The sequence below is a fragment of the Vombatus ursinus genome, unplaced genomic scaffold (assembly GCF_900497805.2).
Source record: "Vombatus ursinus unplaced genomic scaffold, bare-nosed wombat genome assembly UNPS02014832.1, whole genome shotgun sequence".
In the NCBI taxonomy this organism is placed as follows: Eukaryota; Metazoa; Chordata; class Mammalia; order Diprotodontia; family Vombatidae; genus Vombatus; species Vombatus ursinus.
In genome coordinates, this window is record NW_020954610.1 from 13,071,245 (window position 1) to 13,095,865 (window position 24,621).

The 24,621-nt window shown below is 37.8% G+C and overlaps 1 protein-coding gene across 1 annotated transcript; it reads left to right on the forward strand.

Annotated features, from left to right (window-relative positions):
- The first annotated feature begins 13,825 nt into the window (after window positions 1-13,825).
- LOC114026102 (myb/SANT-like DNA-binding domain-containing protein 3) lies at window positions 13,826-23,639 on the forward strand. Its single transcript, XM_027839731.1, has 2 exons — window positions 13,826-14,243; window positions 22,912-23,639. The coding sequence occupies exons 1-2, from the start codon at window positions 13,826-13,828 to the stop codon at window positions 23,319-23,321; spliced, it is 828 nt and encodes a 275-aa protein (XP_027695532.1). The 3' UTR covers window positions 23,322-23,639.
- The last annotated feature ends 982 nt before the right edge of the window (window positions 23,640-24,621 follow it).

Sequence of the window (24,621 nt, forward strand, 5' to 3'; positions counted from 1 at the left end):
CTGGGCTTGGAATCAGGAAAACCAGGCTTCAGAATCTGTCTTTAAAACTTACTAGCTGTGGAACTCTTATAGGGATGTGCTGGAGCCCACTTGTATTGCTCCTAAGAGCCTATTGTTAAATTTTTACGGTAAGCATTTACTCACAATTGGAAACTGGCAAGTGTTGCATTATTATTTAGATTGTCTAGACTCAGTGATGAAGAAAATGTTAGTTATGCAGGTTAAACTTAAAATTTTGTGGTGCATTTTTGGAAAGCAAGTTATTAGACATTTAACAGTATATCCCTGGACCCTGGGTACTTATCCTTTCTGAGCCTCCATTTCCTCATCTGTAAAATGAGTGTAATGATAGGGTTTTTGTGAGGTTCAAATGAAATATATATGTGCATACATATATACATATATTTTTACATATTATACAGTATGTTTATATGTATGTATAATACATTTCTATTTCTATATTTCCATTTTTATATATGTATGTTTATATATATGTCTATCTATCTATATCTATATATATCAGACTTTGCAAGCATTAAAGTGTGATATAAATTTCAGCTCTTACTATTATGGCCATAAGATTGTCAGTGGAAAAAAAGTGATAGATGCCTTGCTAGTGAATAGAGATATGCTTTGGGTGAGATGAGTGATGTCGCCACAGAATGTTAGGCATTAAGTGCGTACTAAGAACCAGCCACTGTGCTAAGCACTGGGGTTACAAGGAAAAAGCAAAACTAGTCCCTGCCTTTAAAGAACTTATGTTCTAATGGATGAGGCCACATATACATAAATTGGTACCCACAAGCTAAATACAGAGTAGATAGAAGGTAGACTTAGAAGGGAAGGCACTAAAGAATGATCCCATAATTCTAAATAGTAATACTTTACTGCATCTAAACTGTTATAAAATCAGTGAAGCATCATTAAGTGTGGTAAGGCATTGGTAAATGTCTCTGTGAGTACCATGAACAGTTTAGCCTTTCCATTTGATATCAGGATGATGATGATAATAATAATAATAATAATAATAATGATAATAGCTCACATTTATATGGTACTTTAAACCTTACAGAACTACTTTATATATATTGTCTTGTTTGACATAAAGGTAATTCCATTTGCCAGGGAAGGGAGACGGTGGTGCTCATTATGTTTGATGTCTTATAATAACAGACAGGAAGAAATGTGTAGTTTTGTAACATCTAGACTAGACAGAATGATTATAAAATTATTAGAGCAGAGTGGATTGGTCACCTTAAGTTTATCTATTTCCTATTATGCAGCTGACCTTGCAGGGTTAAATGTAGGTCTCTTCTTGAAGCTCTGCAGTGATAAAAAACTCATTACCTCCTGAGGTAGCTCCTTAAGCGTAAAGAATTTATTGGGGGTTTTTTTTGGCATATAAAGCTGCCATCTAAGTTTTCTCTTCTCTATGCGAAACATCCTCAGTCCTTCAATTTATCTTTGTATGGGCAGCTAGATAGTACAGGATACAGTGCTGGACCTGAAGTTAGGAAAACTCATCTTCCTGAGTTCAGATCTGGCCTCAGATGCTTACTAGCTGTGTGACCCTGGGCAAATCACTTAACTTTGTTTGCCTCAGTTTCCTCATCTGTAAAATGAGTTGGAGAAGGAAGTAACAAATCACTCCAGTATCTTTGCCAAGAAAATCCCAAATGGCGTCATGAAAAGTTGGATACGACTGAACAACAAAAATGTCAGGAATGCTCTCCAGCCTCCTCACTAACTCAGTCACCACTCCACCTTCAGAAGAATGTGTTACCCAGAACTGAATACAAACTCCAGAAGTGGTCAGACTAGGGAAGAGCCCAGTTGGGTTATCATCTCCCTGGGTCTTGATACTGAAACATCTTCAGCAGAAGAGAGATGCTGTTAGACCTACATTTTAGGAATATTAATCCAATCTGGAAGCTATGCGGAGGAAGAAAGAACTGGAGCACTTCTCATCTTAATGAAATCACAGATGTAGTCCATAAAACACCAAACCTCAGAACAGACAAACAAACAAAACCACTTATTGGATATGCAGAATGAAGGGGAGGGTTGAGTCAGACTCCTAAATGGATAAGAATGCTGATGAACTTAATGGGGAAGGGATTGATAGAGAGCAGAGGAACAAGTTGGGAAAAAAACTTAAAAGACAATAGAAGCAATAGTATAGAAGGGGAGAGGAATCATCATTCACCCCAACCCAAACCAAGAACCGTTAACTTTAGTAAATGGAGTTTAGTGATCTGGGCTATGAGTGAACAACTCATTCCAGAGTGAATAGGGATAGGAACAGGAACTGAAACTATGATTTCATTGGCTCTTAGGTGAGGATATTCTCTCTCCAGTGTAGGCGACTTATAATTCCTCTACAATCTAAAGTCTTAGAGAGTTGTCTAGAACATAGAGAGGTTTAGTGACTTAATCCAAAATCACGTAGTCAGTAGGTGTCAGAGTTGGGACTTGACCAGAGGTTTTCCTGGCTCCAAGGCAAACTTCTCCATTATATAATATTTCTTCTGGGGATCTCCAAAGGAGACTTGTTTCACATCAGGCTGTGGCTTTTCCTGACTCCGTGAAACTCTGCCTCATGGACTATCCTGAAAACTGCCAAACCTAATTTGAGGTAGCAGCCTGACCCTAGTATAGGGCAAGTCTTCAGCATAATTGTTAAGTTGATGAAATTTTTCCTAGTGTTCTCTCACTTCACCCTGGAGTCAGGAACACTCCTCTTCCTGAAATCAAATCTAGACTGAGACATTTACTAGCTGTGTGACCCTGGGCAAGTCACTTACCAGTTTGCCTCAGTTTTCCTCATCTGTTAAATGAACTGGAGAAGGAGATGCAAACTATATATCCTAGATTTTCAAGGATAAGCCTGATTTTAAATGGTCTATCCTGTTATCTCAGTAAATCATTGAAAGAGCCCAAAATATTTTCCATGAATATTAATTTAACAAGTCAAGTCCAAATGATCTCTGAGTCCAAAGCATTTTTATATGCATCACACAACATTGTTTGGCATGGATTAGAGCCAGATGCCAAGAAGCATAAAGTGAGACCTACTCCTTTCTACTTACTGGATACAGTGTAAAGCTCTTGGGGTCTTCTTTAACTCACTGACCTTTAGTAAGGTACTGGCCCAAGTTTACAGCTTCAAAATTGCAGCATACTTGGGAACCACTGAGTTGACATATCAGGATTGATAGAGGTCATATACCTGAGGTGGATCTCAGGCTTGTTCTTAAAAGAAAAGAGAAAACATTCAGAGCTGAGTGGAGAGACCTGGGGAGAGGTCTACACAAGCATGGAAGATAGAAATGGTGAAGGAAGTCATTCCTGGATGAAGCAAACCTGAAGACTTTTTTCTTGCCAATACCAGAGGGGCTGGTACAGCAGTGAACCACGTTCACCAAGGGGCAACCTGGACCTCCTATTACTTTGCTGGTGTCGTGAGTCATGTTGACTGCGTAGGTAGAGATGGAAGGTGGGATGCAAAAGAGAGGACAGTTGCTTGAGACCTTTCAGAAATTAGAGTTTTCCTGACTTCCATGGATATAAGCCCATTCTGTGGTTTGTTCCTCCTTTTTTTTGGTTGAGTTCAATAAAACCAGACCTATATTCAGAGTCTTACTAGCCTGCGTGTTTGAAGCAGAGCTGAACCTCTTTAGGGAAAAACAAAACAAACCAGATATTAATGTTCCTAGGGTTTCCCTCAATTAGGATGTGAGCCAGAGAGATTTTGTGAAATATCTCTCTCAAATTATACCCAGGTACGCTGTATTAGGGTCTGAAGTTCAGTTGACACGTATAATTGAGAGATGTAAACTATGCTAATTTTGGGGTCAGAAGAATTGAGATTGAGTATTAGCCCCACCACTTACTAGCCATTTAACCTGGGGATAAAAAAAAAAATATTTGTGTTACCTACCTTGAATGACTGCTGTGGGAGTGGAATAAGATAATGATAATATATGTAAAGCACTTTGTAAAGGCATGAAATTGCTCACCTATTGGCCCATATGTCCCTAGCTCTTAGTGAGGCAGTGAATTATGATAGAATGAGAAATAGACTTAGGGTCAGAGAACTTGGGTTCAAATCCAAGGTTTGCTATTTATTTCCCATATGACTTATTCCCTATGGGCCTCAATTTCTTCTCCTGTAAAATGAGGGAGTTGGACCAGATAGTTTTTAAAGTCTTTTCCAACTTTAAACCTATGACCTACTTGGTGAATATGAGTGTGGTATTTATACCTTGGGATGGTTGGAGATGTGGTGACAATGAAAAACTACAATATATAATGGAAAGGGTAGGGAGCTTGGAATCAGAAGACCTGACTCTGGACAAGTCATTTTACGACTCAGAGCCTTAGTGTCCCCATCTGTAAAATAGAAATACTAATCCTTCCACTGCCTACCTTATAGGGTTTCTTGTAAATCTTAAAACACTCTAAAAATGTGAACCTATTATCACTGGCTATGACATTTCTAGTCATTAAACCTGTGAATACCATGCTCTATGTCCTAATATTATAGCGACAGTATTTTTCAAACCCAAACTAGGACACATAATCTGACAAAGATTATTCTTTTTGCGAAGTCTTATTAAAAATAAACTTTTTTTTCTTGAAATCAGAACTGTTCTAGAAAATTTAGAACATAGGGTCACCATACTGTGGTAGGCAAAAGATGAAATGACTGAGGAAACAAAGGTTTGAGCATCCAAGCATGGTAATTTATTAAGCAATGTATGCCAATTGCATAACAAATGGGGAACAGACCTTCTCAGCTTTGGCACAGGACCCCAAATACAGGGAGGATGGACAGATTTTTTTGCATCAAAAACAATTAGTCAAATAAGACCAATAAATTAAAAGAAAACAATTAACCAGGGTACAAAATTCTTATTGGAGGAAAGATCTTAGGGACTTTCCAAGTTGGGAGGGGGAGAGCTAATAGGTGCAGTTCCCTGAAGTCAGAAAAAGAGGTGCCCCACTTCCCACAAGTATCTATAAACAATCAAAGGAACATGGAAACAATAACTGATTGACCAGTAAAGGGCTAGTTTTCAGATCAGACATATGGGCTACTTGAGATGTATAATTGTGAGAAAACTCCTTGCATCAATCTTTGGATCTGATTGGATTTCCAGTCAACATAACCTAGGTCCTTAGTTAAAGGTCTTGAAGTGGCAGCAAGAAATGGTCCAGCTTCCCAGCCATGCAGAGCTAGGTTCAAACAATGCAATAAAACTTTCTTTTTTCCCACAATTGAACAAAGTTTTCTCACCAGATAGAAATTGGACTAGACCCATAATTGAATAGAAAGGGAACTGAGCTAGCTCCAAAATTGAGTCACAATATGGAGTCAGTGTGGTTCACTCAATTTCCGCTACCATTTGCTGTTTTAATTCCTTCAGTAGCAACTATAAAAGGCTACTGCTCAGCTGTGGCAACAAGGCAAACAGGATGGTCTGTGTTTCCCATCCTTCAACTTGGAAAATAAAGGCACCGTACTCTTCAGTTCCCTAGGAACCCAGTGCCTTTATGCCCTCTAGACAATTCCTTCCATCCAAACCTGCTCTCACCTAGTTGTTATATTGGAAACTATCACATAAATGAGAGCTATTATTAGCTTTGTTGTTGGAAGGGCATTAATAAACTAACTCATTCTAATTTGGAGGAGTGGATTGTTTTGTCCCAACTAATAACTTCATTGCAGGGTCCATTTGAAAACAACTTTCTCTTTTGTTTTAGAGATTTTCCTCAGAAACTCCAAAAGGTTAAGTGATTTGCAAATAGTAATACTGTAACATGTCAGAGGCAATTATGCATACAATGCAAAGCCTCATTAAAAATAAACTTTCTTTTCTTGAAATCAGAACTCAAATATTTCCAGCTCCAAGATTATCTCTTTTCCTCTCCACTACTTCTCCTCTTGTTCTTTAATAAATTAAAAAGCAAGAAGGACCTGAGTTCAAATGCGGCCTCAGACACATAACACTTACTAGCTGTGTGACCCCAGGCAAGTCACTTAACCCTATTGCCTAGCCAAAAAAAAAAAAAATTAAAAAGTCTTCTAAAAGACCATAAACAAAGTTTCTTAAAGCTTTTTAAAAATTTTCTGACTTCTTAAAACTAGGGCTGTCAGACACTGCACTTGAACTCAAAGCCCTGCTTACTCCAAGATTGTCCCTCTACTGACTTTGCTCACTACCTCTCCTCCTGTTCCTTCAATAAGTTGAAATGTTTTTTAAAAGACCGTAAAAAAACTTCTTAAAGCTTTCTCATTTATCACTTCTTAAAATTAAGGGTGAGGTAAAGGCTGGAAAGCATGACAAGAGGATGAACTATTCTGAACTCCATCATCTCACATGACCAGCTGCCACCTGAACATCTTTGCCTGGATAACTTTGTAAGCAATCTCAAACTCAGCATATCCCAAAATGGAGTTCATTCTGTTTCAAGGGTTCTTAACTGGCAGTTGGTGAACTTAAAATTTTTTTTTAATAACTGCATTTCAATATCATTGGTTTCTTTTGTAATCCTATGTATTTCATTTTATGCATTTAAAAACATTATTCTGAGAAGAGGTCCAAAACACAAAAAAGATTAAGAACTCCTGTTCTATTTTCATCCAAACCCATCCCTTTTCCAGACTTCCCTTTTTCTTTGGAATGCACCACAATTTTTCACATCACCCCAGATTAACAACCCTAGTGTCATCCTTGATTCTTGCCTCTTCCTGATCATTTATATTCAACCAGTTATCATACCTTATTGACTCTGCTTTCCCATTCTCTGTTGCATTCATTCCCACTACCCTATGTCAAGCCCTCCTCACCTCTTGTTTGGACTGTTGTAACAGCCTCCTAACTGGCCTCCATGCTCCCAGTCTCTCTCATCTCCATTCCATTCTTCACATCGGTCAAATTAGCCTTTCTAAAACAGAGATCTGCCTATGTCTTTCCCCTACTCAAAAAAATCTTCAGTGACTTTCTATTGCCTTCAGGATAAACCACATAATCTTCAGCTTGTCATTCAAAGCCCTCCACAATATGGCTCCCACCTACGTTTCCAGTCTGTTCTAATCAAGCTGGCTCATTACTTGTTACTCTTACATGACTATCCATTCCTGTGCATAGATTGTCTCATATGTCTGGAATTCACAATTTTGCCTGAGGCCAATGTTGAGTCACAGCCTCATTTGTGGCTCAGAGTTGGTAATTTTAACCACCCTATGGAAATCAGTCCCGTTTTGCCACTGCACTCCATACAGAGATAAAATTTCCGTTCCTGTGTGCTGCTCTATTTAGCTGTATAATCTTTGTCAAAGGTTGCTCTGTTTGGGCCTCAGTTTCCTTGTCTGTAAAATGATTGGGTTCCAAGCTAGACTATCTTAAAGATCTCTTTGAACACAAAATCTATATGCAAATAATCAAATGGATCCATGACCTCATTGATTCATGAGGTTCTTACAATATTCAGATAACAACCTATTTTGCCTTGCCTGCTTTGTGTGACTCTTTTGTGTTCTCCCAAAAATCTACCACAGGGGGCCCACAAGATGTGCTGGAGCTCTTCCTCAATTTCTTCTGACATTGTGAGGGTAGTGGGTCACTCTGGCTACCTGCCTCTCATCGCTCCCACTCACTAGGTAACCAGTTCGTCTTTTCTTTCTGTCATACAGCTCTTTGATGACATCCTTCATTCTTATTCTTCATCAGACTTCCTCACCGTTTATATTATGCAGCCTGCCCGTACTTACCATGTGCTTTTCCATTGCTCTTTGTGTAATGCATATCTTTAATTTTTCTGAAGCAGTGGCATTCCATTTCTCACTGTTATCTCTAGTCATCCTGATGAATATCTGGCCACTGGACCCAGACAGCTCTGGAGGAGAAGGTGAGGCTGGTGACTTTGCACAGCCCTCCCTCATTCAAATCAAAGTCAATTGCAAAGTCATGTCACCATCTCCCTGATGTCATGGTCCTCTATGGGAATGAAGGACAAACACAACACAAGCTATACAATGACACCAATAAAATGTTTATATTGATAATATGGGCCTTAGCTATCATGAGAAGCCAGTTTCCTAAAAGCAATCCAGCCCACTCAATTCCTTTTTGTTTTTCCATTTCTGGGTTCCTGTCATTGTATTGTCTGTCTTATATATTTACCCATACCAATGGACAAACTCTGTAGAGTGTCTATTCCAATCCGTGTTGGAATCTAGACAATAAATATTCTTCATCCATTTAGTCTTTCCTTTCTGGCAGATCTATGCCCCTAAGTTAATATACTAAACATTCCTACACATAAACCATTATGAAGAACCTACTTGATGCAAAGCAAACGTTACTGATTTTAGAGTAAGGCTGCCTTGTCAGGGTCCCCTGCCTGCCACTTGCTCGTGTTTAGTGTTTTCCAGTGTTGAATTCCTAAAACAAAGGCCTGGTCTGATTTTCAGCTCCTATTGTGGTCATCTGGGGTTACAAAGGGCAATCTTCTCCCTTGCAATAATGTTTTAGGTTGTTCTGCTTGTTTCAGAATTGTTTTACCTGATCTTTCCCTTTTGCATCCACCATGCTTCCGCTGCCTTTTCCCTCTACTCTCTGGCCACCCTTTCCCGTTGGTGAGTTCCATTTTGGTGAAGGGACCAGACCAGCTGTGCTTCACTCTCCCGACTTTGCAACTATTCCCCCTTTGTTCCCATCTACCCCCCCTTCCCCATCCCCCACCCCCATTTCACCTCCCTTGTTATCTCCTCTTACTAGACAGTAAGCTCGTTGAGGGTAGATGCTGGAATTCCTTGTGCTTAAAATTATATCCCTAGGGCTTGGCACAGTGCCTGGCACATGGAAGAAGCTTTGTGACAGCTTGTTAACTCTCTCTCTCTCTCTCAGCTTTTGTGTCTCTCTGCTTTTTGTTACTCCTGTTTTGAATATAATATGTTTTCATGATCTAACCTTTGTTTTAAAGTTTTCTCTCTTCTCTGCTTCCAATATTTTAAATGATTTTTTGCACTTAGTGACCTTTAAAATGAAAAAATAAACATACTTTCCGATATCAATAGCAACTCTTGCCTAACTCCATAACGTCTTCTTAGCTAATGGTATTTTTATATGGTTGCAAGCAATGTGTACATAGAGTTCTTTGTCCTACTCTGTTCACTTTGCATTATTCCACATAGACTTTCCATACATCAGGATGATCATCCTATTTGTCATTCTCAATGGTGGTTTAGTAAGTGCATTATTGCAGTGACCAGTCTGTTCAGTCATTTTGTCACCGTTGGGCGTCTGGGATGTTTCCAGGTTTTGGTCCTATAAATAGCACTATTATAAACACATTTGAACAAGTAGGCCCTTTTTCTTTTGGCTAATTTCCCTGGGATATATACCCAGTATTGAGATTACTGGGTCAAAGGATATGACCAATTCATAGCTTTTTCTACCACTTGCTAGATTACTCTCCAGCAGGAGTATTTAACTCAAGGTCCATGAACTTGGTGATTGTTGTTGTTGTTTTAATAATTTCAGTAATCAATTTCCTTTGGAATCCTGCGTATTTTATTCCAATGCATTTAAAAACATTATTGTGAGAATAGGTTCATAGGCTTTGCCAGCCAGTCAAGGTATCCATGATACAAAAAGCAGTTAAGAACCCATATTCTACAGAAACATTTGATCAATTTGTATTGCTACCAATAGTATATGAGTGTACCTGTTTCCTACAGCCCTGCCCATCACTGTGGGTTTTAATATTTTAACTTATTTTTCTAATTTAAGGAATATAATGAGTTGGTTTATTTTATTATATTATGTATTATAGTATCTAATAATATTATTGTAACATTTATATTATTTCATCAAATTTTGTTTTTATCAGGTTTCTCATATATTAAAATTTTAATTTATTTAGTTCTCCTTCTGGGATCCCTATTCTGTTCCACTGGTCTATTTTTTGGGGAATTTTTTTGTGAGGCAGTGGGGTTAAGTGACTTGCCCAGGGTCACACAGCTAGTAAGTGTTATGTATCTGAGGCCAGATTTGAACTCAGGTCCTCCTGACTGTAGGGCTGGTACTCTATCCACTGTGCCATCCAGCTGCCCCTGGTCTGTTTTTTATTTGGGTAGTTTTGATGGTTGTTTCTTTATAATATTTTAAAATGTGGAGGTAGTTAAATTTCCTCCTACCTCCAACCTGTATTGGTACTATATTTCAGTACTTCAGGACCCTGTGGTTTCATCCATGAGATACTTCTTTCACTGAAAAATGAATGAATAAATGAAAAGGCATTTATTAAGTGCCTACTGTATGACAGGTGCTATGTTAAGTTATACTGGAGATACAAAATAAGGCAAAAGACAGTGTCTGATCTCAAGGAGCTCACTGTTTAAAAGGGAGACAACATACAATTGTGCATAAATAAGCACAGGATAAACTGGAAATAGAGGGAAGGCAGTAGAAGGGGAATCAGGAAAGGTTTCTAGTAGAAGGTGTGATTTTAGCTGGAACTTGAAAGAAACCAGAGGTGGGAGATGAAGAGAGAGAACATTCCAGATGTGGAGGAAAGCCAGTGAAAAGGCCTTTTCAGGTGTGAGGTGATTAGGTCCTGAATGAGGGTTGTAGGAGAGGGAGTATACAAGAGGTGCTGTGCGAGTAGAAATAAAAAGATTTGGCAATGGATTTGGTATGTGGAGCAAGGGAATGAGAGTGAGTCAAGACAGATTTTGAGACAATGACTTGGGATGATAGTGGTTCTTTTGACAGTAATAGAGAGGTTTGGAAGGGGAAAAGACAATGAATTCTGTTTTGGACATGCTGGATTTGAGATGCCTATGGGACATCCAGTTTAAGACATTAAAAGACAGTTGGTGATGTGGAACTGTAACTCAGGAGAGAGACAGGGCTGTAAGTATAGATAAAAGAATCATCTGCATAGATTATAATTGAACTCATGGGAGCTGATGAGATCATCAATTGACATTATATAGGGCAAAAAGAGAAAGAGGCTTAGGTCAGAGCACTGGGGGACACCCATGGTTGGTTGGCATGACTTGGATGAGATCCAACAAATAAGACTAAGAAGGAGTAGTCAGACAGACAGTGAGAGAAGACCAGGAGAGAACAACATCATGAAAACCCAGAAAGAAGAGGGTGTCCAGGAGTAGCAGCTGATCAGTAGTGTCAAAATGCTACAGATAATTCAAGGTTGAGAACTGAGGAAAGGCCATTAGACTTGGCAGTTAAGAGGTCACTGCTATCTTTGGAAAGAGCAGTTTCTGTTGAATGATGAAACCAGATTGCAGAGGGTTTAGAAGAGAATAGAAGAAAAGGAAATAGAGGCAGGGAGTGTAGGCAGCTTTCTCAAGGCATTTAGCCAAGAAGGGGAAGAAAGACCCAGGATGATAGCTATTGGGTATGGTTTTGATGAAGTTAGGGTTTCTTAAGAATGGAGGAGACATAGGAGTGTTTATAGGGAGAACGAAAGGAGCCAGTAGATAGAGACAGAAGATTAGAGAAAATGGGGATGCTGGAGGGGGAAATCTGTTGGAAGAGATAGAATCAAGGGTGTATATTGAACAGTTTGCCTTCGCAAGGAGAAGTGGTGATTTAGGGGCAAAGATGGAGATAGTGGGAGGGAAAAGATGACTGAATTAATCGAGATAAGGAGGAAGGTAGAAGAAGCAGCTCTCAGTAAATAGCCGTGTGTGTGTGTGTGTGTGTGTGTGTGTGTGTGTGTGTGTGTGTGTGTGTGTGTGTGTGTAGAATGAGCTGAGGTCCTCAGCTGAGAAGATGGCAGGGAAAGGGTGCTGCTATGGAGAGTTTGAGAAAAACCAAGAATATTGGGAATAGCCTCTGTGGAAAAATACAAGTCAAGTGGTTGATAAGTATAGTCTGCAGTCCAAAGAAAGGAAAAGATCAGTATTACACTATGTTGCCCTCTGCTTGGAATGCTGGAGTGCTGAAGTACTTGAATGCAAGGCAAAGAGCTCCTTCCAAAGCCATCATTTTAAGAGGGCTCCCAGGCCAGTCATCTTGTCAAATATATTGCTTACATATATTATCCATGGGTTATGTGTAGCATATTACCCATACATAATAAGTGACGTATTACACATGCATGCTGCCGCTTATTACACATGGGTATTGTCATCAATTATGCCAACATTATTTATGCTACATTCTGTTTTACTTATTTTATTATATGTTATATATGTTAAATATATGTTATATGTTCATGTTTTATATTATACAGATGTCACAAATTGTATATATTATACTGTTTTATATCTGTTACATATCACATATGTGTATATAGCTATAGATATAAATATAGATATGTAGATACATGTGAGCTTTGGTTGTGGTTGCTGTTCAGTTGTTTCAGTTGTATCTGACTCTTCATGACCCTATTTTGGGGTTTTCATGGCAGGGACACTGGAGTGGTTTGCCATTTCTTTCTCCAGTTCATTTTACAGATGAGGAAATTGAGGCAAACAGGGTTAAGTGACTTGCCCAGGGTCACACAGCTAGTGAAGCCTCCCACCTAATTGGTACATTCACTACACCCTGGCCCTCTATCAGAGGACTGAATGGCTGGAAGACAAGAATTTTTAAAAAAAGGCCTTCGAAAGCCTCTATTTAAGGAAGACTCCTAAGACAACCATTTCTTCACGTCCTGTCAGGTTTACTTATTTTCCTCGACTCCATCATGTCCTCAAGAAACCTCATCATCAGGAAACTCATCATATTTCCATATTAGAGAAGCTTTGGAACTCCCATCTCCTCTCTAACTGGAGTACTAGTGTAAGAGCTAGGACTTGAAGCTAGGTGTTGGGATTCTAAATTCAGTGGTCTTTCATTACGCAAAACAAGCTCTCTCTCTTTAAAAAAAGTTGTGGTTTAGTAAGATTATAGAGAATCTTATTTGATTTTATTTGCTGTAATATGTGAGAAATAATTTTCACCAGACAAAGAAAGACTAATGCAAGATGATGTTGTGTAGTGTAGAAGATAGATTGCTGGACTTGGAATCATTAAGACCTATGTTCAAATCTCTCCTGTTGACACTTATTAGCAAGTCAATCAGCACCTAATTTATAGTGTTGTATGTGTGAAAAGAAATGTATATAAAATAAGTTACGTGTAAAATTCTTTGTAAACCTTAAAACCCCATGTGTTAAATTATTATTATTAATTAAAAAGATATATTTTGAACATGGATAAATTTAAGGATATCATATATTTTCTTATTTAATAGAAGCTTTAGCAGAGAAGAAAACATTTAAATTTAGGGTTTTATAATATTGTAAGGATGATCAACTGTGAAAGACAGGTGCTCTGATTAAGACAATGGCTCACGACAATTCTAAAGGATTGATGATGAAAAAATGTTATCTACCTCCAGAGAGAGAACTGAAAAACTCAGAATGCAGATTGAAGCATACTTTTTTTTACTTTATTTATTTTTATTGTTTTACTTTGTGTTTTTTTTGCAATATGGATTATATGGAAATATGCTTTACATGACTCCTTTTGACTTACATGACTTACATATATAATCAATAACCAAATTGCTTGCCTTCTCAAGGAGGTGGGAAGGAGAGATTTTGCGATTCAAATTTTTTTAAAAGATTGTTAAAAAAATATTTAATGAAATAAAATAATTTTAAAAAATAAAATAATAAATTTAGGTCTTTACTTATGATTAGGATAAAATAATTTGTTGAAGATTTAGTTGAACATATAATTATTGTTTAAAACTTCCTTTTACAGGATTCTTACTGCCTGGAGAAAAAGAGTAGAAAATGCAAAACAACGAAATTATAAAACCTGCCAAATACTTTTCTGAATTGGAAAAGAGTATCTTGCTTGCATTAGTGGAAAAGTATAAATATGTGCTTGAATGTAAGAAAAGTGATGCTAGGACAATTGCACTTAAACAGAGGACCTGGCAAGCCCTCGCCCATGAGTACAATTCTCAACCAAGCGTCTCACTACGAGATTTCAAACAATTGAAGAAGTGTTGGGAAAACATCAAAGCACGGACCAAAAAGATAATGGCACATGAAAGGAGAGAGAAGGTAAAACGGAGCATTAGTCCGCTTCTAAGCACACAGGGAATAGGAAAAGAGAAGATTGCCAGCATGCTCCCTGAGCAAATTTACTTTTTACAGAGTCCTCCGGAAGAAGAGTCAGAATACCACCCTGACACAGCAAACCAAGGTATAAATGCTCCTGTTACCTCTTGCTCTGTTCATTGGGATGCCATCTGCATTTTTTGTGTAATGTCCCCAGTTTTTTTTTGTTTTGTTTTGGGGTTTTTTTTGGTTTTTGGCTAGGCAATGGGGTTAAGTGACTTGCCCAGGATCACACAGCTAGTAAGTGTCAAGTGTCTGAGACCGGATTTAAACTCATATCCTCCTGACTCCAGGGCTGATGATGTATCCACTGTGCCACCTACCTGCCCAATGTCCCCAGTTTTTACACAAACTTTGATGTTGGTTCTTGATTTTCCCCATTGAAAGCTGGGGACCATGGTGTTGTTGCAAAGGGAAAGAATCAGATGCTAGAATAAGTTATTGATTTATATGTTTGCAGCCCTTTATCCTTGTGATATCTTATTACAGGTCCTACAGACACTTACAAAAATAGGAGAATTTTTTATTTAATTACCCAAGGACTGCTGGTGATTATATCATTTAGCATGATGCATCAGAAGGCATTCTAAGGATGGAAACAGGCATTCTTCAAAGGGGATCTGCCCTGTTATTAAATAGCAGAAAATGAGCATTTCCACAGTTTATTGCAATGTTTCTTCAGTGATTCCCAACTGTTAACAATACCCTAGAGGGCTGCTAGGTGGCGCAGTGGATAAAACACTGGCCCTGTAGTCAGGAGGACCTGAGTTCAAATTTGCCTCAGACACATAACACTCACTAGCTGTGTGACCCTGGGCAAGTAATTTAACTCCAATTGCCTCACCCCCCCAAAAATACCCTAGGGATCTCAAAAATTCTCAAAGAAAATTAATTTTAATTTTTTAAAGAGCGATTATAATTCTAGTATTTACATAGCACTTTAAGGGTTTTTAAATGCTTTACAAATAGAATCACAATTTATCCTCACAACAGTCTTATGAAGTAGATGCAATTATACCCATTTTACAGATGAGGAAACTGTGGCAGACAGAGTTTAGGTGACTTCCCAAGGGTCACACAGCTAGTAAATGTCTGAGTCTAGATTTGAACTCAGGTTTTCCTGATTCCTAGAATTATAACTGTTTGACAAGCATGTCATAAAGTACTTATCTAAGGAAAAGGAAGAATTGTTGCACACACACACAAAAATAATGGCTAGGTATCACAATTTAAAAGGCTAGTAGTAATCACTGAACTATTAAAATATCTGTAGATAAGTAACAGGCAAAAAGAAATGGCTATACAGAGATGCCTTCCTCTTTAGGATAATACCAGAAAATATTTATTTGTGGCTTTGGAAACCCTCAACTTAGGTACTGGGTTTTTTAAAACTAAAGCTATTTGTAAGTCAGTTATTTAGAACCTGGAACACATTTTCCCGTGGAATCAGTCCAACAAATATTTATTATACATCTGTTGTTTGTAAAACACTATATGCTAGGAGCTGAGACTAAACTAATGTTAATGGCTTTCAACAATATCTCACTAATATTAGGCTTCATAGTTTTCTTTTATTTTTTGGTCTTTTTTAATAGCTACATAGTGTGATTTTCTATATTTAAAAATTTTATATGGTAGATCCAATATGTCCCTCCTTATCTGGTGCCTTCTGAACTTCTTTCTTCTTCTCTTTATTTTTCAATCATTCATTGATGTCATTTTCTTTTCTTCCTTTTCATAGTATCTCTAACACTAATTTGCCGTTTCCCCCAATTCCTAACCCCTCATCAAAATAAAAGTTCTCTCTTTGGAGCAAATAAGCATAGTCACACAAATCAAATCCTCCTATTTGCCATATCTTAATTTATATGTCTCATTAAATACCTCTAGTCCATCACCTCTCTGCTAAGAAGGGGATCTCCTTTGACCACTTAGCAAATGGAACTGGCGACATCAGGCATATCTTTTTACATGTCTGGACTTTTCATTGGCCCTTTTAAAACAATTTTTTAAATTGATGCCTACTAGGGTTTTGTTATATTAAACTCATTTGCCAATATATTCCTCCCACTCCACCCCCAACCCTAGCCTTGAAACATCCCTTTTAACAAACTGCTAAGCAAAACCAACAGATTGTTAGTATTTTTGGATATATATATATGTTTCTCATTTTTTTCATGTTTTTCTTTGTGTATAATAAAATACTGAAGTGCAGCTCTACTACGTCATTCTGGCATGGAGCTGACCTTATCTTCCTGTCAATAGGGAGAAACTTCTAGCAAGCTAGAAATGCTAATAGAATTGACTTGACAAATGGACCAAGAATCCATCATCTCATCACCAACCTAGCCAAGTTTAAAGAAAAAGAGAGACGTTCCTAAGTGATGACTTTTTTGACCAGGGTAAATCCTGAAACTGGTCTAAACTATAATGAAGTTGTGATGTGCATTGATTTAAAGAATAAGCATGATCACAAATCTTTCAAAGTATTGAAGAAGTATCCATTAAAATATGTCTTATCTGACATCCTCCATATTTTCAGTAGTCATGAATTTATCTTTCCTTCTTAAAATGGGATAAAATAGGCGGCTAAGTAGTACAGTGGATAGAGTACTGGTCCTAGAAGCAGGAAGATCTGAGTTCATCATAAGTGATCTGAGACACTTGTTAGCTGTGTGACCCTGGGCAAATTACTTAACCTTTGCCTGCCTCAGTTTCCCCATCTGCAAAATGGGAATAATAACAGCACTTACCTCCCAGGGTTGTTGTAAGGATCTGATGAGATAATATTCATAAAGTACTTTGCAAAACTTAAGGTGCAATGTAAATGCTAAATATTTCTGTTTTCCTCTACCTTTTAGTGAGAGTTTTGAAAAAAATGTTTTTTCTTTGGCCCATCTGCAATTTATTGCATGTGTTATAAAGTATAGAAACAAGCCTTCTCTATGGTTGATCTCAAACTATAGAGAGGTCCCTGGTTGAATACCACCCTATATTCTTCAGTGTTTTTCTCAATGATTTGAAAACATGGAGGCAGGGAGGATGGAGAAACATGCATTTATTAAGCACCTGCTATGTACCAGGCACTGTGCTAAGTGCTTCATATATTATCTCTTTTGTTCCTCACAGCGATCCTATGAGGCAGGTGCTATTATTCCTGTTTTGCAGTTGAGGAAACTGAGGCAGACAGGTTAAATGACTTGTTGAGGGTCACACGGGGAGGAAGCAAACATCTGAGGTAATATTTTAACTCAGGACTTCCAGACTCCAAGCCCAGTCCTCTATCACTATGCCACCTCGATGCCAACTTAAATGGCAACAGAGATGGCATACTTGTCAGGTTCTAGGAACAAAGTTGAAAGGCATCATCAATGAATTGGCTGATTGAATTGAGATCTCATCACACAATAGTAAAGGGAAAAACAGTGAAATAAGGTTGGAAATGTAAGTTGGGGACAGATTGCAGAGGGTCTTAAATTCTAGGCTGATGAGTTTGGTTTTTTTTATCTTAGAGATAATAGGAACCACTGAAGAATTTTAAGCAACTCTTAAGATTAAGAAGTCTGGTAGGGCAAGGATATAATTTTTTCCTTTTAAAATTCCTTAGTATTCTTACTCCTTCTAGATAATTTTCACTATCAATTTTTCATATTCTTTAAAATTTCCCATAGGGCCTTAAGTATGCAATATCAATTGCATTAAATCGCCCTGAATATTTAGTCTTCCCAGGCATAATAAAATAAGTCCTCCATTTAATAATCCTTTCATTTAGTGCTCCCACTGGAATTTAATATTTCTATTTACATAAATAGCTTATTACTGGGTTTTATAACTAAATATTAAATATTTTCTATCACATTATTTTTTCTATTGTATTTTCTATCTAGGTGCTGTTAGTGTATTGGAATACAGTTGATTTTTAATTATTTATCACAACCTTGCTGCTCATTAAAATTTTCTTAAGTGATATATTTTGTTTTTACATCACCTTCATTTCCAAATATGTTCCATCGTTCATTATCTGTTCTAACAAAGAATAAAACATAAGGCAATTCAACAATGCCGGCCCAACACATCAAATAAGTCTGACATGTGGAAGGTTCTACACTCACAGTCTTTCCTCCCCCCCGCCCCATTCAGCAAAGAAGGGAAGGTGGTGCAATTTCTTATTTCCTCCTGGAGCCAAACTTAATCATTATAATGACAGAGAATGCTGAGTATATTTTGAATTTGTCATTTTAAGTTATTCTCTTGGATTTTCTAAGTTTATATTAATGTTGTCTGTATAATGTGAAATTATTTCTTACTTTCTACATTTATAACATTTCTTTTTTATTTCTGATCATGGTGATCAACATTTCTTTATTATATTCAGCAGGTATTAGTTGCAGGAGACCTTGTGCTTATTTTTAAGGGGGAACTTTTCTAGGCAGTATGATGTTAATTCTTGGTTTTAAATATGATCTCTTTGCTATATTAATAAAAATTATTCCTACCTATTTTAAGAATGGTAGCAGGGAAAAAAAAGGATGGTAGTGGATACAATCTTGCCACTTATCTGCTTAAGTAATTATGGAAGTTTTTCTTTGTTTTATACTTAATATGATACATTGATAACTTTTCTTTGTGTCATACTTTTCCTTGGTCCCAGGAAATAACTCTTAATGTCTGCTAAGTTGTTTTTTTTGTTTTTTTTGGTGAGGCAATTGGGGTCAAGTGACTTGCCCAGAGTCACACAGCTAGTAAGTGTTATGTGTCTGAGGCCACATTTTAACTCAGGTCCTCCTGACTCCAGGGTCGGTGCCCTATCCACTACGCTATCTTGCTGCCCCACTAAGATTTCTTATAGGATTATTTCAGTAAGTGGGCATGTTGCCCTTTTCTGGTGTGGGAATAAAAACCACAGTGAATAAGATTAGAATCTGTATAGCGCTTTAAGATTTGCAAAGTGCTTACTGTATCTGAGGAGTATGGAGTAACTGGGCTTTCTTGTGACCTGTCACCCTTTCCCAAGACTGTATTTGTACCCCTCGCTATCGCCAGTCATCTTGACTTTTGTCTTGCCACAGATCTTTATGACTCTGGAGGAGAGAATGAGGCTGATGACTTTGCCTGCCTGGCTTAAATCCAGTTCATGGGCAATTCATGACATCACCCTCATGATGTCATTGATCAACAACAATTTGCAAAGAGTGGAGCAGAGACTCCAGAGTAGTGTTGTTGGATAGAGATGGTCTACAGGGCCTTCTGTTCCTCTCCTATAAGATAATCCCTAGTTTATTTACAAGAGCATAGTACTCTTTGCCACATAGGTGAACCTCCCCTTTTTCTGTGATGGACTTGAAATATTTTCCTTTAATATTTTTCTTTACTTACTCTTTAAAGTGCTTGGTCAGAATTTATTTTTATTCTGTACTTGACAAATGCTGCCACCCTCCAGAAAAAAGAGCATTTCCATATACAAAATAAAACAGAAAAGGAGTATTACATATGAAATTATGGTTTTATTATGTATAGCCCATTTTTTTTAAAACATCTGTAATTAATTTAGCATGTTTCTTTCAAAGCTGTGCTGTTTCTGTTTTCTTCTGAACTTCTTTCTGGTTTTTTTTTCTGGGCAGTTTAAAAAATGCTTCATAGAACCTGCTTTTCTTTTTTGTCAAAACTATTGGCAGATTCCTTCTTCCTCCAAATCTCTCCCCACCCCACCCAGGAAAAAAAAAACACAACCTTTGTAACAAATAATAAAGAAAAACAAATCCACGCATTTGATTTACCCAAAGATATATGTCTCATGTCATGAATCCAGCACTCCAGCAGGAGGTGGGTAGTCTGTTCTATCATCAACCCTCTGGAGCCCTGGTTGGTCATCATAGTGATCAAGTTGTCAGGTCTTTCAAAGATGTTTGTTATTACAATGTTGTTATTGTATAAATAGGTTCTCTTGGTTGTGTTTACTTCACTCTACATCAGGTTTCTCTGAAAGTTTCCCTTTTGCGATTTCTCATGGCTCAGTAATATTCCACTACAGCCATATACCATAATTTCGTTAGCTGTTCTTCAATTAATGGGCATCCCCTTTGGTTCCAGTTTTGTATGTGTGTGTGTTTTGCTATAGCAAAAAGAGCTGGTACAAATATTTTTGTATATGTGAATCTTTTCCCTCTTTTTTGATCTCTTTGAGTTATAGGCTTAGTATATCACTGTCAGAGTTCAGTAGCTCTTTGAGCATACTTGCAAATAGTTACCAGAATGGCTGGGCCACTAATAGTTCACTAATGTGTCAGTCTTCTCAAATTCCTTCCAACAATTGTCATTTCCCTTTTCTGTCATCTTAGCCAATCTGATAAATATAAGGTATAACATCAGACTATTTTTAATATGGATCTCTTTGATTATTAGTGATTTGGAGCATTTTTTTTCTCCTTATGATTGTTGATTATGTAGATATCTTCCTTTGAAAACTGATTGCCTGTTCATATTCTTTGACCATTTCCTGGGGGAATATATTTTTATATTTTATTTACATAGTTATATATTTTTATTTATAAGGGGTTTATTTTATTTATATTTTATTCATATTTTTTTTGTTTTTTGTTTTTTTTAGTGAGGCAATCAGGGTTAAGTGACTTGCCCAAGGTCACACAGCTAGTACATGTCAAGTGTTTGGTCTGAGGTCGGATTTGAACTCAAGTCCTCCTGACTTCAGGGCCGGTGCTTATATGTATATATTTTAATCATTTCTATCTTATATGTTATTGTTGTTGAGCCATTTTCAGTCCTGTCCAACTCTTTGTGACCCCATTTGGGGTTTTCTTGGCAGAGATGCGGGTCCAGTTTGCCATTTCCTTCTCCAGGTCATTTTACAGATGAGGAAACTGAGGCAAACAGGGTTGAGTGACTTGCTCAGAGTCAGACAGCTAGTAAATATCTGAGGCCTGATTTGAACTTGGGAAGAAGAATCTTACTAACTCCAGGTCTGGCATTCTATCCACTGCACCACCTAACTGCCCTCTATCTTAGATATCAGATTGCTTTTGGAGAAACTTTCTGTAAAAAATTTTTCCCCAGTTAACTTTCCCTTCTCATTTTAACTTCATTGATTTTGTTTGTGCAAAAATGTTTTCAATTTTATGCTATCAAATTTGTCCGTTTTTGTCTTCTGTAATCCTCTCCATGTCTTGTCTAGTCATGAATTCTTCCCCTTATCCATTGTTGTATAAGTATCATCCTGTATGCTCTGCTAATTTATGATAGACCTTTTATATCTAGGTCATGTATCTTTTTTGGAACTTATTATGGTATATGGTGTGATATCTTGGTTTAATTGGTTGTAATTTTTTTTTAACTTTGACTCTATTCCTATTTCCTTAATCTCATCTGTATCACAAAGGTTGTATTCTTGCCCTTCCTTTTTTTTTTTTTTTTTTTGGTTTTTGCTTTTGTTAGGCAATGGGGTTAAGTGACCTGCCCAGGGTCACACAGCTAGTAAGTGTTATGTGTCTGAGGGCAGATTTGAATTCGGGTCCTCTTGAATCCAGGGCCGGTGCTTTATCCACCTTCCTCCTTTTTTTCAAATGAAGAAGGTGCCCTGATCTTAGTGCTACTATGTAGTGAGAGAATAACTGGGCTGTATTTTTTACATCATCTCTTGATATTTCAGGCTTAGACTGGATATAGCTCAATATACTGGGAATTAGGAGCTTGAGAGACCCTTCTCTGCTATTGACTTCCTATGTCACCTTAAATATGATGTGATTTCTATGTATTTTGCTTGAAAAAATGGGAAAAATGATGCCTACATATCCTTCCTCTCTCATCAGGACTTTATGCTTACAAAAAGCAATGTAATGTAATCCATGGTTGGGAAGCAACTTATCACTAGAAATGCCATTAGGCATGTTTAGAATGTGTGCTAACTTTTCTAGGTCATCCAGGTTTCATTGCTTCATTAAGAAAATGGCTGTCTAGTTAATAGCCTGAAAAAAATGTATGTATTTTCAGTTGGCCACTAGGTGCCATAGTGGATGCAGCAGTGGACTTGGATTCCATAGGAACCCCATGTCCTTATTTTAGATACTTCCTAGCTCTGAGGGGCACTTTACCTCTCTCACCTTTAATTCCCTCATCTGCAAAACAGGGATAATAATAACACTTAACCTTACAGAGATGCTGTAAGCATATAAAGAGACCACACATAAAGAAAGAGCTTTGTAGTCTTTAAAGTTCTGTAAAAATCTTAGTTATATTGTTGTGGTTGTTGTTAAAATTTAAGATGAATTTCAGATTAGTGGATACAAGACTGGCCTTGGCCACAGGAAGACCTGGGTGCAAATCTTGCATCTGACATATCCTGTCACTGTGGGTAAACCACCTAACTTTTCAGTGTCTTAGGGGAAACAATAAATTACAGACAAGTTGCCGAGTTGCATCAATGAAGGATGTTCCTACTCAAGAACTTCAGTTCTAGACTTTACTTACACTTACAAAAACAAACCCTGAACTTTATCCTATGGAGAAAACACTTTCTTCCTCCTGGCAAAAGTGCACTGAAGCAAAGACTCTATGTAAATCCATTTTATCTGATGGTTATGGTTTCAAATTTTCATACTTTCTGTTGCTTCCCATTCACTTTGTCTTGCATCTCTCCCAGGGCGTTTTGGTATTGCCCTTCCCAATCTGGCCTCTGCATTACAGCCTGTTGATATGGGATAGCAACCTTTGAATGTCTGTTTTCTGCTTCTGTCTTTCAGAACCTTTTCCTGTTTCAAGTCGAGAACTATGCGAGGAGGAGAAGGAACTCATTCACTTCCCAGTTTGTGAAGGGACCTCTCAACCTGAACCTTCATGTTCAGCGGTCAGAATGACGACCCATAAAAACTTCCGGAGCAGAGCCTCTCAGGAAAGTGCGTTAAAGAAGATGCATGAAGAGGAGCACCATCAGCAAATGTCCGTTTTGCAGCTGCAGCTGATCCAGATGAACGAAGTGCACGTGGCCAAAATCCAGCAGATCGAAAGAGAGTGCGAAATGGCAGAAGAGGAACACAGGATAAAAATGGAAGTTCTCAACAAAAAGAAGATGTATTGGGAGAGAAAACTGCAAACTTTTACCAAGGAGTGGCCTGTGTCATCATTTAACAGGCCCTTCCCCAATTCACCATAGAAGATGGGAAATGAGCACACATGGGAATTCACATTTAACTAAGGTGTTTGGGGAAAAGGGTGTGTGGAATAAATCTGTGAATCCACAACTTGTCTAAGTTGGAAGGAGACCAGTTAAGTGTCTGAGTCAAATGGAGAGTAGTAACTTTTCAGAGGTTACATTCAGGTAACACACACGTCTCGCCCCCTTTCTGACTCCTTTGTCTATAATCACCTCTACTAAAGATGAGGAAAGAAGCGATTTTAGTTTTTGAACATCGTAGCTGTAGGTGTGATCATTCTGAACGTGATGTTGTCTTTAATTAGGATTCATACAAGAACTCTGTGGGTTTGTTTTTTGTTTGTTGTTTTTTCATCAAATACAAGGTATTTATAATGTGACCGTTTATTATTATCATTTGGATTATTTTGTACGTGCAAATGAGGGAGCCTCTTGGGAGGCCAAATACTTGATCCTACCATTGCTCTGAGCACATCTGAACCGCTTCATGTAGAATTAGCTACAGAGTTGTGGCATGATCTTTTTAAAAAATCTCTTCCATTTTTATTCTTTTAAGGTGATTTTGATTTTTTTTATAATAATCATCTGGAGCCCGGCCTAGTGCTGGGGAAAGAATGGTACAAAAACAAGAGCGTGAAACAAGGATCTTGGTCAAGAGAGGTAAATGACAGAACCTGAGAGTCTGCAGAGCAATGGAGGCAGATAGGAGTCTGAAATGGCAGAGGGTAAGGGGGCCAACTGAATGCCAAGTAGACAGTGGAATGACAGTGGAAAAAATATTAGCTCTGGAATCAGAGCACTTGGGTTCAAATCTTGCCTCTGACATTTACTGTTGGTGTGATCGTGGGTTCAGTTGTGATCACTTATCCTTCCTGGCCTCAGTTTCCTCAATTATAAAATAAAGTTGTATTAGATAGCCTCAGATCCTTTCTAGCTATGGGGTTAGGACCTGAAATCCAAGTTCTTTTGGCCGTGTGTGTCAGAGGGTATGAAAGAGCAACCAGCACTGTATAAAGAGGCCAGGTTTCTTCCAGAGAGAGCCAGGATTTTGTAAGCATAATAAGATGGACAATGTGTGAGACAGATTTTGGATAATAGGTAGTTTATTAAGAGAGACAAATATAGAGACAGATTGAGAGACAGTCAAGGGAGGGATGGAAAGAGAGATGACTACAAAGTCATGAGAGAGATATGACTATAGTGTATGTATGTGTGTGTGTGTGTGTGTGAGAGAGAGAGAGAGAGAGAGAGAGAGAGAGAGAGAGAGAGAGAGAGAACTATTAATTTATATAATCGGTTG

What these genes read in the sequence shown, in the direction of transcription:
- LOC114026102 (XM_027839731.1), top strand. Translation starts at nt 13,826, where the DNA reads ATGCAAAACAACGAAATTATAAAACCTGCCAAATACTTTTCTGAATTG. An exon ending in CCCTGACACAGCAAACCAAG is followed by an intron (nt 14,244 to 22,911) that starts GTATAAATGCTC and finishes TCTGTCTTTCAG; the next exon opens with AACCTTTTCCTGTTTCAAGT.